We start from the raw sequence: 15,809 nt of genomic DNA, 5'->3' as shown, positions 1-15,809 counted from the left end.
AGTCCAAACACAGGAACTGCCTAGAAAGTGCATCTGTACCATTTCCAAGCATGTTCAGGGGCTTAGTCCTCCTTAGAGTTCTCTCTAATGAAGAATTACAGCAGATGATACATCTACAGGCTTAGTTACGCCGTGTGGTGGAGTGAGGGAGAACACCCCACAGTCTCTGACATTTGAACACTCAGGCCTTAAGTGGCGGCTCCACTGGGGAGGGTTCTGAGGGGCAGCCTTGCTGGAGACTGTGAGTCCCTGGGAGGGCCCTGCCTTCTTCTGACTGCTGGTGGCAAAGCATGTAAGCTCTCTGGTTCCCGCTCCTGCCGCCATGCCTGCTGCTTGCCGCCATGCCTGCTGCTTGCCGCCGTGCCTGCTGCTTGCCGCCGTGCCTGCTGCTTGCCGCCGTGCCTGCTGCTTGCCGCCGTGCCTGCTGCTTGCCGCCGTGCCTGCTGCTTGCCGCCGTGCCTGCTGCTTGCCGCCGTGCCTGCTGCTTGCCGCCGTGCCTGCTGCTTGCCGCCGTGCCTGCTGCTTGCCGCCGTGCCTGCTGCTTGCCGCCGTGCCTGCTGCTTGCCGCCGTGCCTGCTGCTTGCCGCCGTGCCTGCTGCTTGCCGCCGTGCCTGCTGCTTGCCGCCGTGCCTGCTGCTTGCCGCCGTGCCTGCTGCTTGCCGCCGTGCCTGCTGCTTGCCGCCGTGCCTGCTGCTTGCCGCCGTGCCTGCTGCTTGCCGCCGTGCCTGCTGCTTGCCGCCGTGCCTGCTGCTTGCCGCCGTGCCTGCTGCTTGCCGCCGTGCCTGCTGCTTGCCGCCGTGCCTGCTGCTTGCCGCCGTGCCTGCTGCTTGCCGCCGTGCCTGCTGCTTGCCGCCATGCCTGCTGCTTGCCGCCATGCCTGCTGCTTGCCGCCGTGCCTGCTGCTTGCCGCCATGCCTGCTGCTTGCCGCCATGCCTGCTCCACCACCTGGACTCTTACTCCTCTGGAACCGTAAGACAAGATGAACTCTCTCTTCCTTAGGCTGCCTTTCATCATGTTGTCTTTATCACAGCAACACACAGGTACTAAGTCGTTGGGCTTTCTTTCATCTTTGACAGGGTATCACAGTGTTGAAAGACTACAGGCATGGGCCATGACATCCAGCAAGTAGAATTTTTTTTTCTTTAACTACTTAGCCATACTGGCTTTGCACTTCCCACTAAGTAATACTCCATGCTCTATTTTTTCAATTAATTAATTTATTTTTGTGGTAATAGCAATCAAAGCAAGGGCCTCACTCATGCTACACAAGTGTATTAACACTGAGCTAAATTCTCAATCCCCATAATTTTTTGAAGGAGGTGGGTTTGAGACAGGGTTTCTCTGTGTAGCCTTAGCTGTCCTGGAACTTACTCTGTAGACCAGGCTGGCCTCGAACTTAGAGAACCACCTGCCTCAGCCTCCCAAGTGCTGGGACTAAGGCATGTGCCACCATACTCAGCTCATTGCCATTTTTATTTTTAGTGTTAAAATAGTATTTTTTAAAAATTCTCCACTGATATCTTCTGTCTTCATCACTGTTCTACTGCTGTGAAGAGACACCATGATCACAGCAACTCTTACAGAAGAAGGCATTTAATTGGAAGCCTGCCTACAGCTTCAGAAATTTAGTCCATTATCGTCATGGTGGGGAGCATGGCAGCGTGCATGCTGTGGAGCAGCTGAGAGCTACATCCTGATCTGCAGGCAGCAGGCAGAGACACTGGACCTGGCACAGGCTTTTGGAATCTCGAAGCCCACCCCCTGTGACACAGTCCTCCAACAAGGCCACACCTCCTAATCCTTTTCCAACAGTGCCACTTCCTGATGGCTAAGCATTCAAATAGACGGGCCTATGTGGGCCATTCTTATTCAAACCCCTGCATCTTCTATTCTTTTGCCACTACGAAGAAGATCTTTTGTTTTCCATAGTTTCTGAAAAGACTCTCATTCACACTGAGACCTATGCTGTTATATGCACGTATAACAAGTAAACTACAGGCTGCACAAAGATGGATTCAGTATACAAAAGAAACTAACAGAGCAAGAACATAGGGAATTCTCGTGCCTAAAAAACTAGAGTAAGACTCAAATATATTAACACATATTAGCATAGTCACCTGCCTGAGATCTATTATTTTAATTTGGGGCTCATAAAATATCTAAAGTAATAAACATCAAAGAAATACAATTCACAGTGATGGGATAGTATTGAATACAGAATGGAACCTTTAAGATAAAACTGATACTACATAAAAAGCACTTTTCAAAATGTGCGTGTGTGTTTGTTAGAATCTGCACATATGTGCAGAACTCATAACACATCAAAGTATTAAAAACACAATTTAGGGATAACTACGAACACAACTAATGTGAGGAATTCTTCAACTATACGCCAGGCTGTACTATAACAAAAGTACTCACATGGAGACAGGGCAACGAATGTAGTAAAATCTGTCTTAAGGATGCCCTAACTACAAATCAGATAATTCACGCAGAAAAGAAACACAATGTATGTAGTGACTGTTAAAAAGCCTTTACCAGGAGTCAAATCTCAGCAAGTGTCAAAGAATTCACAGGGGAGAAACTTTATGCTTGTAATGAATGTAAGAAAATCTCTGTTATGAGATCATTCCTCAGAAAATATTAATGATCTCATCTTGGAGAAGAAGATCTGTTTTGTATTCCAAAACCCACTATTTCTCTGATGGAAAACACTTCATCTCCCCTTAATGATAAGTGGCATAAAATAACTCACCCCCACACTCACCTTGATGAAAGGCTTTGCTATAAGCAAAAGAAGAAATTGTAAAGAAAATAGAAGATAACCAGGGACGTCTGGTAAATCTAAAACACTCAGTCCATAGTCTTCAGTCTGTCTGTCTGTCTCTCTCTCTCAACCTCTACCTCCAAAACTATCTGTATTGTGATTCATAACAGTAGCAAAGTTACAGTTATGAAGTAGTAACAACATAATTTTATGGTTGGGGGCCACCACAACATGAGGAAATGTATGTGGAAATATGGGGTCACAACATTAGGAAGGTTGAGAACCACTGTCTTAAGGGATATTGAAATTTGTTTCTTCATTTACTCTTAAAAAGATCTTCCAATTTATGTCTCAAACTTTATGATTATTCTTTACTTTATTTTATTTATTTATTTTCCAAACAGGGCTCATTATGCATCCATGACTGGTCTCAGAATCACAGAGACTCACTTGCCTCTGCATCCTAGATGCTGGGAAAAGAAGTGTGTGCCACTCTACCTGGCTCAGACTTTATAACTATTAAAGGCTGTGTATATTTCATGTTTTTTCTAAGTCCAATTTTTTCACTTTTCTGCTATAGTAGGCAGTGCTATAATGATCATGTCTAGGAATAACGCTTGATTTCTGTTATGTTATCTCCTTATAAGAAAGTTGTTGGAGAGGGCGATTTTAGACAAAAATCAGAAAAATTCCCAACCCGTTGCCACAAAAACAAAATATATCAAAATCCCTATTACTTATTTTCACAAAGCCCTTAAATTTACACTTAAGTCATAGCTTTACATTATTCAAGTACTAGTACAGGAAACTTGTCCATTAAGTCATCATTAATATACACACAGAACATAAGACAATGACCAATGGGCATGTCCTGTTAAGGTGGATTGGTGTAAACAGTGGACTATAACCTGCTATGCAGGATCATGCATAGCATGCAAGTCAATTATGTAGCCAAGGAACATAAGGAGTGTCACTGCCTCCAGGCTGGCCCATAAACACCTCTGAGAAACAACGCTTTCCCTTTCTTTCCTCCACAGTCCCAGCTTGATGAGGGACATGCTAGCCTCCAAAGCCACATGCCAGAGATATGCCAGAGCCGCAGGTGCCCCCAACCTGTACTACCATGGAGGTCGTGCCCTGTGGTCCTTACAAACAGCTGGCTTGAATTTCTCAGAGTAATAAGCCTCTCCTCTGTTCGCTGACTATATATCACGTGATCTGATAAGATGACTAGTGTCCTTGTTTAGAATCGAAACGTTTCCACACGTTTGAACACTTGGTCCCTGTCTGGAAGCTCTGTTTGGAGCCTTGCTGAAAGAAGTGTGCCATGGGGAGTGGGACTTAAAAATGTACAGCCTCAGCCCACCTCCACATCTCTTAACTTCCTGATCCTGCTGCTGTGCGCTCCCACATTGTGGACTTCCTGCCCTTTGGAACCGTATGCCACAGTAAACTCTTAAGTCACCCATGGTTATGATATTTTATCACAGTAACCAAAACACTCAAGGAAACAAACTGCCTACTAAGGGCACACACTACTGCAGCAGAGTGGATGGAAAGAGAAGACAAGGGCCGAACGGCAAAACCCAACGTGGATTCTAAGCTCTGGTGAATATGGAGTTGAGCTAGAACCTAGATGTGAGTAGGAAACAAAAGGCATCTTACGTGAGGTTGTACAGAAGTACATGAAGTGTAAATGGCTTTCTTACAAAAACTAATTGCAAAAGCATAACCTCTGAAACTTTTAATATGTAGTTAGGGTTTCTTTCCTTTAAAAAAAAAAGATTTATTTATTTATTATTACATATACAGTGTTGTGCCTGCATGTACACCTGCAGGTCAGAAGAGGGCATCAGATCTCAGTATAGATGATCATGAGCCACTATGTGGTTGCTGTGGTTGCTGGGAACTGAACTCAGGAGCTCTGGAACAGCAATCAGTGCTCTTAACCCTGAGCCATCTCTCCAACCCTAACCTCTGAAACTTAACCAAACTGAAATGTAACTATACTGGGGGGAAAAAAAAAAGTATGGGAGGATGAAATAATGCTTTATTATTTCATTGTTACTAAATTGTTATCACTTTGTTAATAATTTTGGTTTTTACTTCTTTAGTCATTTATAGGCATTAGTTAGTTTATGCATTAATATACATTAACTAGTTCAAAACTCACAAACCAAATGAGAAAGACAACACTGTCATCCCATTCTACATCAAAAAGCATCATGCAAACCCACCACGAAATCATGTCCACAGCTACCTACACACTGTAAAAGTCAAAGGGACTGGAGAGAAGCCGTGGGATATGAAGGCAGACAGGAGAAACCGACAGCTAACAGACAATTCGGCTTCTCCGTCTGCATCTGCTGTAGGTACAAATCTGACACAAACTAACCATCACAAGCCCCTGATCAGGAGAACACTTTCAGATGAAGTTAAGCTACCACTCTTGCTATGGCTCAAAGCATATATTACACCTTGTTTTCTCTGTAAAAACCTCAACCAAAACAATCAAACAAACAACAAAAAACCTACTATAAACAATAGAGAAGACATGTTCCTATAGAAAATATGCTTTTGGTTAAGTCATTGAAAAATAATTTCTTTAATAATTATCACTAATGCAACCATCAATTGTCTTTTTAAACTGAATTCACTAAGGCAATCTACTGTTGTTCTCAGAGTCAGACAATGTGTTTTCATTTGTAGGTAAGCCAACAGTCACATCTGCACCTGGCCATCTTGGCCTTTCCACTCCATTTCAGGGCAACCTCAACTGGCATCCTGGCTCTCAATGCCACATCCATCCCAATTTCCCATTTCCTACCCTAATTTCTAGATTTTGATACCCAAATGCCTGACACGCTCAATCAGTGTTCAGAGGGCACCTAGAACTCAACACATCCCAGTGGAACACGTGACTTCTGTGCCGTGCTAACAGCATCGCAGTTTTCATAGCAATTACAGATATTCTGAATTATGTGCTTTGTTTATTGTCTATATTCCACTAGCCCAAACATTATAAGGCACAGGAGACGAGAACATCTGCCATTTATTAACCACAAAATTGCCCATACTTAGAACAGTCCCCACAATTAGACAAATGGTAAAATATAAAATATAAAGCTGGGCATGGTAGCACATGCCTGTAATCTTAAAACTCTGGAAGGCAGGGATAGTTGGATCACTGTGAGTTCGAGGCCAGCCTGGTCTACAAAGCGAGTCCAGGGCAGCCAAGGCCATACAGAGAAACTCTGTCTTAAAAAATGAAAAATAAAAATGAAAATGAAAAGTAACAGAAGAAACCCATCCTCTACTTCATAACCTTCAGACCTTCAACACACTTTTTATTTCCATCACCTACAGAAGGAAATAGCTGGATATATACAGGGGCTTGTAAAACTGGCTCTCTGTCTACCACCGCTGCTTTTCATAGGGCACTGGAATCCAATTCTACTGTCTCTCTCATCAAAGAGTAAATGGTATCAAAGGGAATAAAATACAATAAGGTGAACATACAAGCCAAGTTAAAAGAAAAAAAGAGGGGCTGGGGAGTTAGTTAGTACAGCGCGCACCGAGCAGGCATGAGGCCATGCATTCAGATCTGCACCACCCACATGACAGCTGAGCATGGCAGGAAATGCCTGTAATCCTAGTGCTATAGAGGTGGAGACAGGCAAACCCCCTGGATAAGCTGACAGCTAGTTTGGACATATCAGCAAGCTCCATGCTCAGTAAGAAATCTCATCTCAAGAAATAAAGCAGAAGAAAATAATGCAAGGAAATACCTAACATGGACCTCTGACCTACACATACATGTACATACACACAAACACACAGATAACAGAGAGAGAGAGAGAGAGAGAGAGAGAGAGAGAGAGAAGGAAAGAAGGAAGGAGGGAGGTGTGGGAGGGAGGGAGGGAAGGAAAGGAGGGCCCAAACTTAAAATTACAGTCTTAGACTAAGAGGGACAGGAGGGCGCACGCTCTGCATACACAGCAGACAGTATTACTAAACAGCCTTTCTCTTCCTATCTCTGCCTCCTTTGTTTATCCTACCTCAGAAGAAGGATGGGGTGGGGCTTGGGATACAACAGAGCAGCACACAGCTCACAGCTACACTGTAGAATAGATGCACTCTGCTTCCAGGGCTCTATAAATAGCCTGCCCTTGGCATCTCAGGTCTGCTTATTCTGGACACTGTCCTAGATTGTCCCATGTTAGCTTTTCACTACCGTCCCACGCTTGCCTACAAAACACCTTTGTCCTGGGTCTCCAGGTCCATCACTCTTGTTCCCCACAATGGAAGCAGAATAACCCGATGTACTGTGGCGATATGTTTAGATAACAATGTTGGAAGACCCGTCTCTTTCAATATTACACATTTTGAAGATTTCCTGGGCCCTAACTTAGCAAATATTAAAGGATGAGAGGCTACAGAGCAGCAGGCAGGCATTCATGAAGCCGCAGGGTCTTCTGCTCTTTCCGCTCATTGATACACTCTGCAAGCAGAGCCAGACACTGCATTCTCCTAAGAAAGTGAACATCCAAGTCACACTGAACTACATTTTTCTACCACCAGATTAACAGCAGCAGTAACAACAAAAACATTCAAAAGACACTACTAACAAAGCAAGGATTTCACACAAGTCTGCAGGGAAGGCAGAGGGTACTGTGATGGCTTCCGTTCACTGACAACTTGACAGGATATGGATTATCTAGGATGTAAGGCTCTAGACACGCCTGTGAGAATTAGTATTTATTTTAGTTTATTTTGAGGTTTAAAATAGTTTAATATGGGTTGATAGGTAAGAACATAAGAGAAAGTGAACAATCAGAGCTCCCTTACAGCAGGAACGGATCCCAGAGCTGGAGTACCTGAATTATTCAGATCAGTCTCTGACAGATGTGAGAGACTACCTTGACCAGGTGAACTGTGTAAGAAGGCCACGGTGATGGGGGCTCACTGATCCCTGAGCCTGGGTCCTGGGCTGCATAAGAGGAGAAAGCCAGCTGGCACACCCCATCTCCTCTGCTTCAGGCTTCTGCCACCATGGCTTCCCAGCCCTGTCCCCCGCAAGCTGCTTTTGCCAAGAATATTTTATCACCATAACAAAAAATAACTAAGATAGACATCATATACAAGGTAAGAAAATTTGCAATTTCTAGCAGGTATATAATTATAACCTTTTACTCTTAAAAGCAATATTCCTCTTCAGAGTCCCTGCCCACAGGTCTCAGTAGTGAGCTCTCATACACTTTATACAGTGAGCTGATGATGTGCAGCTGCCACCCTGGACTCACAGTCTGCTTTGTGGACCAGGTGAGGCACTTTGATTTTATTCCAGGTACAGTGGAAATCCACAGAAGAATTCCAATCATTAGAGTGATGTGGCTAATTTACACTTTTAAAATCACCAATACTTACTAGAAGAAGGCAAGCATTTAAGTAAGAAAAAAACAGAAAACTACTCTAGTGTCTAAACAGGAGACAATATTCAAGACTACAATGACCGCAACAAAGCAAGGGGTAGGACAGACTCAAAACACTCTACAAGTGCAACCAACAACTACACATTACAAGTGGAAGGTAAGAGACTGACAGAAACACAGGAAGATTCTTAAGTCAGGACAGTGCTACTTATTAGCTGGGATGAGGACTCATTGGAAGATGAAGGCTCACTTAAGAAATTAAGGCGCCTTTAAGATGAGTCAATCTGCTATTCTATGGGCATCCAAATAAAAATATTGAGATGGCCGGGCGTGGTGGCGCACGCCTTTAATCCCAGCACTCGGGAGGCAGAGGCAGGCGGATCGCTGTGAGTTCGAGGCCAGCCTGGTCTACAAAGTGAGTCCAGGACAGTCAAGGCTACACAGAGAAACCCTGTCTCGAAAAACAAAAAAAAAAAAAAAAAAAATTGAGATGTCAGATAAAAGAGCAAGGACTTAAAGGCCTTCCACACTGGCTTTATTCAAGGCACATTCAAACCAGGAAAATTAGATAAAAAAACAATAGAAGTGAAATTAGTCAGGGACTACACTGTCATACGCTCTGTTGCAGACAGCTGTTCTATCTGTCTATCTGTCTATGGAACACACATAAAAATAAGTTCAGCATCGAGTTGGGCGTGGTAGCACACTCCTGAAACCCCAGCATTGTGAGATGGATGTAAAAGTATCAGAAATGTAATGCCAGCACTAGACACCCAGTAAGCTGAAGGCCAATGTGAGGTATACAACACCCTGCCTCAAAAAAAAAAAAAGCGAGAGTTGGTTTGGTGTCATTTTATCAGAATAACTGGCACCAATTACAATGGTTGTACTTTATATAATCTTCATATGTTCTTGTCTGTGTAAGCATACCTTAAAATGAAGAAGTGTTAGCCTTCAGTCTTAAATGAGTAAACATTTATGAAACATTTAGAATAGGATACTATTAAATGCTGAAAAAATACAACTCTAATTTTTTTCATTAAATGATGACAGTGTGAATAATGTTTTAAATGTTACTGGGCTAAGGATGTAGCTTAGCACACATGAAGCCCTAGGTTCCATCCCCAGCAATGCATAAAATCAGGCATGACACCAGCACACACCTGTAACCCTGACACATGGCCAGTGGAGGTAGAAGATCAGGAGTTCAAAATCCTTTGCTACACTGTGAATTCAAGACCATCCTGAGCCACCTGAGGTCTTGTCTCAAAAGTAAATAAATAACTACAAAATGAAGATTCCACAGCACAAGGAGAAGTGAAAAGGCTTGTTTATTACGGCACATGACCCTAGCTAAGAGGAAGACCATGTTAAGACCGCAGCTGTCCTGACAGCCTTTCCCTGGTGCCCTCTGTGTTCCACTCAGTCTGTTTTATGTGCCCTTCACCTGAGCACTGTGTCAACTGGTTTGGCAACTGCATCACTTCTTAGCCTTTGAGTTTTGATCGAGTATGATTCCAAACGAACTGTGTAGCATGTTTTGTGTCCCATCAGATGATCTGTGTAGCATGTTTTGCTGTCCCATCAAATGAAAAGGTTTCAAAATGTTAGTGGGACAAGATAACAACTATAAAATTATTTAAAGCTCTCAATAGGATTAAAATAATCTAGTACGCAAAAACTAAATAAAATATAATGTAAGAATTAAAATATTTACATTAAAATAAACAAATTTGTTCTTCCCTATTTTTGGTAAAATGCACAAATCAAGAAAATTGACTTCAATCTCTGCCCTCCAGTACCAGAGAAACGACACAATAACCACCACGTGCTAATGAAGAAGATTGCCTTTAGATGACAGCAACCGCAGGCTGCGAACCATAAACTAACTAGCATAGCCACATCAGTGATAATCTCATGCACTTACACAACAAGGTTTAATTTTTTTCAACTTCAAAGCAGTTAAGGATTTTCCAGGATTACTGACATTTTTCTGGCATGTAAGTCTATCATGTGTCATAGACACTGCTTCAACCTCCTCAAGGTAAAAGGTCAGGGTGAGCTTTGGGCTTCTGGCCAAACTCCAAAGTGCCAGCTCACTTGAAGAGAGAAAAGAAAGAGATGCTCCTCGCTGTGACAAAGGCAGGGGTGGTCTGGGGATGAGGGAGACACAGGCAGGGGTGGTCAGGGGATGAGGGAGACACAGGCAGGAGTGGTCAGGGGATGAGGGAGACACAGGCAGGGGTGGTCAGAGGATGAGGGAGAGGGTTCTTCCTTTGCTGTCTCCAGGTCTGCTTCTTCACAGCACTGCAGGTCTATGACTGCACTAAGGAGTGGGATGTCCTGAGATTTCCTAAAGGCGGTAGAACACCTGGTCCTTGCCTCCCATCTAGCACCTGGGTTCCCTTCCTGGACAAAATAGTTGAGTGGCCTGGTTGCCAAGGGCTCCTTCTAAAGAAGTGTGGGCAGTTGTTGGTATCATGGGATGTGTGGTCTTTGTAAATACTCCCAATTTGAATTTCAACCAGTGGCTCACATCTCTCTGATAGGGTATAGTAAGAGAACAAAAGCCAACTAGAGCCCACTATGGACCCAGCCTCAAGATTCTGAAAGAGAACAGAAATCAAAATCCTGTTCTTTGCCTACTCATACCATAAAAAATTTTTTAAAAAGATAGAAGCCAGACCTTATTTATTAGTCCATCAAAATGAAATATATAACTGTCAATAGCCACATAATAAGCAACACATGGATTCAAGGTGTGCTCATCTATAATACAGATAATGAGAGCTAATATTTATTAAGTTCTATGCCTTATATATTCAAATTATCATATTAAAATTTGTTATATCCTAGGAAGTATTCATTTAGTATTTAAATATCCATGCAGAGGATTGGCCTACCTTTTCTAATACAGATAAGTTCATGTACTCCACAGGTTCTCTCTCCACCTATTAAAAAAAAAGTTTATTAGCAACTAAAAATACAGAAAATGGCCTCAGTTTGACTGTTAGAAAGAACCATGCTAAACAGGCACCTAGAAATGATCTTAGAAAAAAGCTCCCTAATTATTTTCTGGAAGGTTAATGAAACTAGATACACCAGTCTGAATTTTCCTTAATAATCTAGACACCAAGGCTTTATGACTTTTGGGATGAAGACGCTTCCTTTATTTGGTAGGCTATTCCAGTGGGAAAGCTTCTTAAGAGGAGAAAGCCCACGACCATGTCCTATGTGTCCATAGTTAGGGAGGAGCACTTTGTTCCTGAGCCCCAACCTCACAGTTACCTCAAATGTCAGCCCTGTCGGAAGCACCAGTTATGCTGCCACATGAGCTATAAAGGCAAGTGTGGCCCTCACCTCATCCTCAGCTACCCACTCCAATAGACAACATGACATAATAATGATGATGATGATGATAGGGATGTTGATGGTGGTGGTGATGGTGATGATGATGGTGGTGGTGGTAACGATGGTGATGATGATGGTGGTGATGGTGGTGGTAGTAATGATGGTGATGATGGTGGTGGTGATGGTGGTGGTAGTAATGATGGTGATGATGGTGGTGGTGGTGATGGTGGTGGTGACGGTGATGGTGGTAATGGTGGTGGTAGTAATGATGGTGATGATGGTGGTGGTGGTGACAGTGATGGTGGTGATGGTGGTGGTGGTGGTGATAGTGGTGACGATGATGGTGATGATGGTGGTGATGGTGGTGGTAGTAATGATGGTGATGATGATGGTGGTGATGGTGGTGGTAGTAATGATGGTGATGATGGTGGTGGTGGTGATGGTGGTGGTGACGGTGATGGTGGTAATGGTGGTGGTAGTAATGATGGTGATGATGGTGGTGGTGGTGACAGTGATGGTGGTGATGGTGGTGGTGGTGGTGATAGTGGTGACGATGATGGTGATGATGGTGGTGATGGTGGTGGTGGTGGTGGTGGTGATGGTGGTGGTGGTGGTGATAGTGGTTATGATGATGTGATGATGATGCCGCCCCATGCACACACACACACCCAAAAACCAACTTTTACTTCTTTGGAAGACCTTTTCCCCGTAATCTCATTTTCAAACCTCTATTTAGTGGTCAGGAAAACACAAATACAGGAAAGTTTGCATATTTATAAAGCCCTGTGCAATCAGTTATCACGAAGCACACACCCAAGTTACAGCAAAGCAGACACAGCAGTTAGCCACCAACTCCAAAGTCTACCCACCTTCACAAGCACTGACCAAACCTACAAAGGAACTACTCTCCTGTGTTCTGATAGCAAGGCTGCTCCATCTGCTTGTGTGGAGTAGACATGCTCAGTCCTACTATCCTCTGTACATTTGTGATTCGTTCCCGGGTTTCAATACACATAAACATGTATACAAGCCTGTGTGTATCTAGACATAATAAGCTTCAGTGCATACGCATTTGGACTGCTCTGAGTTTGGGTTTGTATTAATACTGCTACAGGCCTTTTAAGCATGTCACTTTAATACACATATCATGCCTTGCTCCTGGTTATTTACCCAGACGAACTGCTGGGTATATCTGGCAAGATAAAAACAGTGATGTAACTTTGTGCTATGCACACACAGTGGAATGCTATAGACTCTATAAAGATTATTTTGATATTTCCAACAGTAGGATAAGCAGTGAAAACAGTGATCTGAAAGAGAAAAAAAGCCAGACAAAAAAGACAATTCAACCCAATTGGAGGAATGCATTTCAGGGATCTTCTGCACAGCATGATTGATGGTTTTAGGATAACTTATTATAGTTTTGAGAACTTCTGGTGACAGCAGATTTTAAATGTTCTTGCCAGAAAAAAGTGGCAGACATGTCCTGATTTAATCTTCCACAATATGTGTACATATAAAAAACACTACATTATAGATTATAAATATACTGATTACTCTTATCTAAGAGAAATTTTATTACTCAATATATATGCATTTCTTTCTCTCAAAAACATAATGCCACTATTCTAATGTGAAATCAGTAAAATTTTGTGGTATTCTCTGTATGTTTAACCTTACCAATTACACCATGAATTATTTTTAATTTTTACATAATAATATTAAATTATTTAATCATTTTAGTTCATTATAGAAGCTTATTATGAACAGTTTAGTTACGAGAAACAGAAATTCTACAATTATATGAGAAATAAAAACTGTGATATTCATTTTTTTAAGTAGATCATTTGAGAAGCAAGCAAAAAAAAAAAAAAGCCCCTAGAAAACAGTCTTTCTATCACTAAAGTAAGTTAGATCTACTGTCTAATTTGGTTGTAATGTCACTGCTTCCTTATTATCAATAGCTATAATACTACATCAGAAAGACAGGCTTAGCAAAACACAAACAAAACACCGAACTCAAAGCTAAATCTACAAAAGAATTATTAACCGGCAAAACTCCACTGTCGAATATAGTGTTAAACGTAGTATTCCCAGTGAGCTACAACAGACCACTTGCTGGAGAGACAGGATGAGATACACCTGTGACTACGTCTTCTAACACTGAGAAGACATTAGCCAAGCAAGTGGGCATTCACTCAACTTTAATGGAATAGAATCAAGTGATAATGATAGCATAATTTATATTGAGGTCTATATTTGCATAGGTTTCTTAAACTATCTCTTCTATACAGTAATTAAGCCACAGTCTCTAGATGTAGCATTTGTAACTTAAGTTTGAGTTACATACTTTACTCATGGAACCAGATTGTACTTTTATTATTATTATTATTATTATTATGATGATGATGATGATGATGATGATGATGATGATGTATACAGTGCTCTGTCTGCATGTACATCAGGCCAGATCACATGTGGTTGCTGGGACTTGAACTCAGGACCTCTGGAAGAGCAGCCGGTGTGCTTAACCTCTGAGCCATCTCTCCAGCCCCCCAGATTGTACTTTTTAACATCTATTATTAACGCAAGATTCTCCTGGGTTGAAGAGATGGCTCAGCAAGTAAAAACACATTCTGTTCTTGCAGAGGACCTAAAATCCATCCCTATATGTCAGGTAACTCCTAACTACTTTTAACCGCAATTCCAGGGGATATGATGCCCTCTTCCAGCCTTGGTGAACACACACACAGACACACAGACACACACACACACACACACACACACACACACCTTCTCACATTATTTCAAAATAAATAAATAAAAATAAATCCTTAAAATTAAACTCTCCACATATTTAATATACATTGGTTGTTTTATTTGATTCCCTTAATCCTAACAGTGGTTTTTACAATGCTTAGTATTAACAAAACAAAGAAACAAACAAACAAAAACCCTGTGGAATGACAAGAAAAACTATTTTTAAAATATGTCTGTATTTTCTGTATTGGATTTGTGTATGTGTGGGAGTGCACACTCTCATCCATCACATAGAGTCTAGAGATTGAACTCAGGTTGTTAGGCACAGCAACAAGCACCCTTACACAGTGAGCTGTATCTCACCTGCTCCTATCTTTGGAAAATAATAATTACTGCATCTTAAATTTAGTTAACTGATAACTGTCAAATCTGTCAAAGTACTTTTTTTTTTAAATCACAGAACTAATATAAGAGACTAGAACTTGACAACAAATCTAGCTAGCTCATTATTTTTTACTACAAAGTAAAACTCTAGTGGTTACAGTTTCCCAAGATTTCTAGTTAGTGTTAAAAAAAATTGTAGTTAATAATCAATGAAATTAAGAAGTTTAAATGAGGGTTTTTTCATTTAAACAAAAAATAGGAAATTTATGAAATTCCTTTTAAGTGGAGGTAAAATGAGCACTGGTCTTAAAGTAATCAGCAACATGGAATTAAGACACACAGAATGACACTTCAGTTACCAGTTCATTACCTTTAGGCAAATATATGTAGGAACAAGACAAATATAACACAGTCTTTACCGTGGCAAAAGTAAGGGAGGTGAGAAAGCAGGTGTGTGGGGGCACACACATGTGCGACTGTATATGAGTGGACACTCGTGTGGATGTGCCTAGTAAGTAACTAGGATATTTTTGAGACAGGGATGAGAATTATTACATATTACTTCTCTATATGTTTACGGAAGAGATAGTATACCACAAACGTATGTGTAAGTGTCAAAGATAGAATTAAACCCATGATTTAGCTCTTGTAGGAGTTCTTTTTAAAGTTCACTTGCCTAAATCACCTGCACATACAAGCTTTACTAATTTCTTCATGGTCAGACACTGAAAAAATTAATGTCTTACATTTCATCTCATCTAAAGATTCTTTTCCCAAGTTTATCCTGAAAATAGTCATACCCTTTAAGTAATTCTGTAGATTCTTCTCCTTACTGTACATAAGGGGGGAAACCTTTAAACATTTTCTGTTTATGCTGACAACTTCCCCAAATCACTTCAGCCTATTTAGACCCCTAACTTTTAGATGTATTTTCAGTTTAATCCCCAATTTAAGCATTCAGTCATACTAGTTTGGGTCTGCAGTTTTAAAAGTATAGTTACAAATGATAATCCTTTCTGGATAGAGCCAATTCTAAAGCCAGCATCATCTAGTCATGATAACCCTAATCCTACCTAACCCTAACTCTATCCCTAACCCAAACCCTAGCCATAAC

At 41.6% G+C, this 15,809-nt stretch overlaps 1 protein-coding gene across 4 annotated transcripts in view; it reads right to left on the bottom strand.

Annotated features, from left to right (window-relative positions):
* SYT14 (synaptotagmin 14) overlaps positions 1–15,809 on the bottom strand; it is a 171,288-nt gene that overhangs the window by 149,260 nt on the left and 6,219 nt on the right. For all 4 annotated transcript variants that reach the window (XM_084797216.1, XM_084797217.1, XM_084797218.1 and 1 more), the window contains exon 2: positions 11,104–11,151. In XM_084797216.1, coding sequence (XP_084653342.1) covers positions 11,104–11,151 — 48 coding nt within the window. The remainder of the gene's footprint in view (positions 1–11,103; positions 11,152–15,809) is intronic.

This window comes from Acomys minous, assembly GCF_964271855.1.
Source record: "Acomys minous genome assembly, chromosome: 1".
Taxonomy (NCBI): Eukaryota; Metazoa; Chordata; class Mammalia; order Rodentia; family Muridae; genus Acomys; species Acomys minous.
Note: the sequence above shows the minus strand (reverse complement) of the source record. Positions and strands in the feature narration are given on the sequence as shown.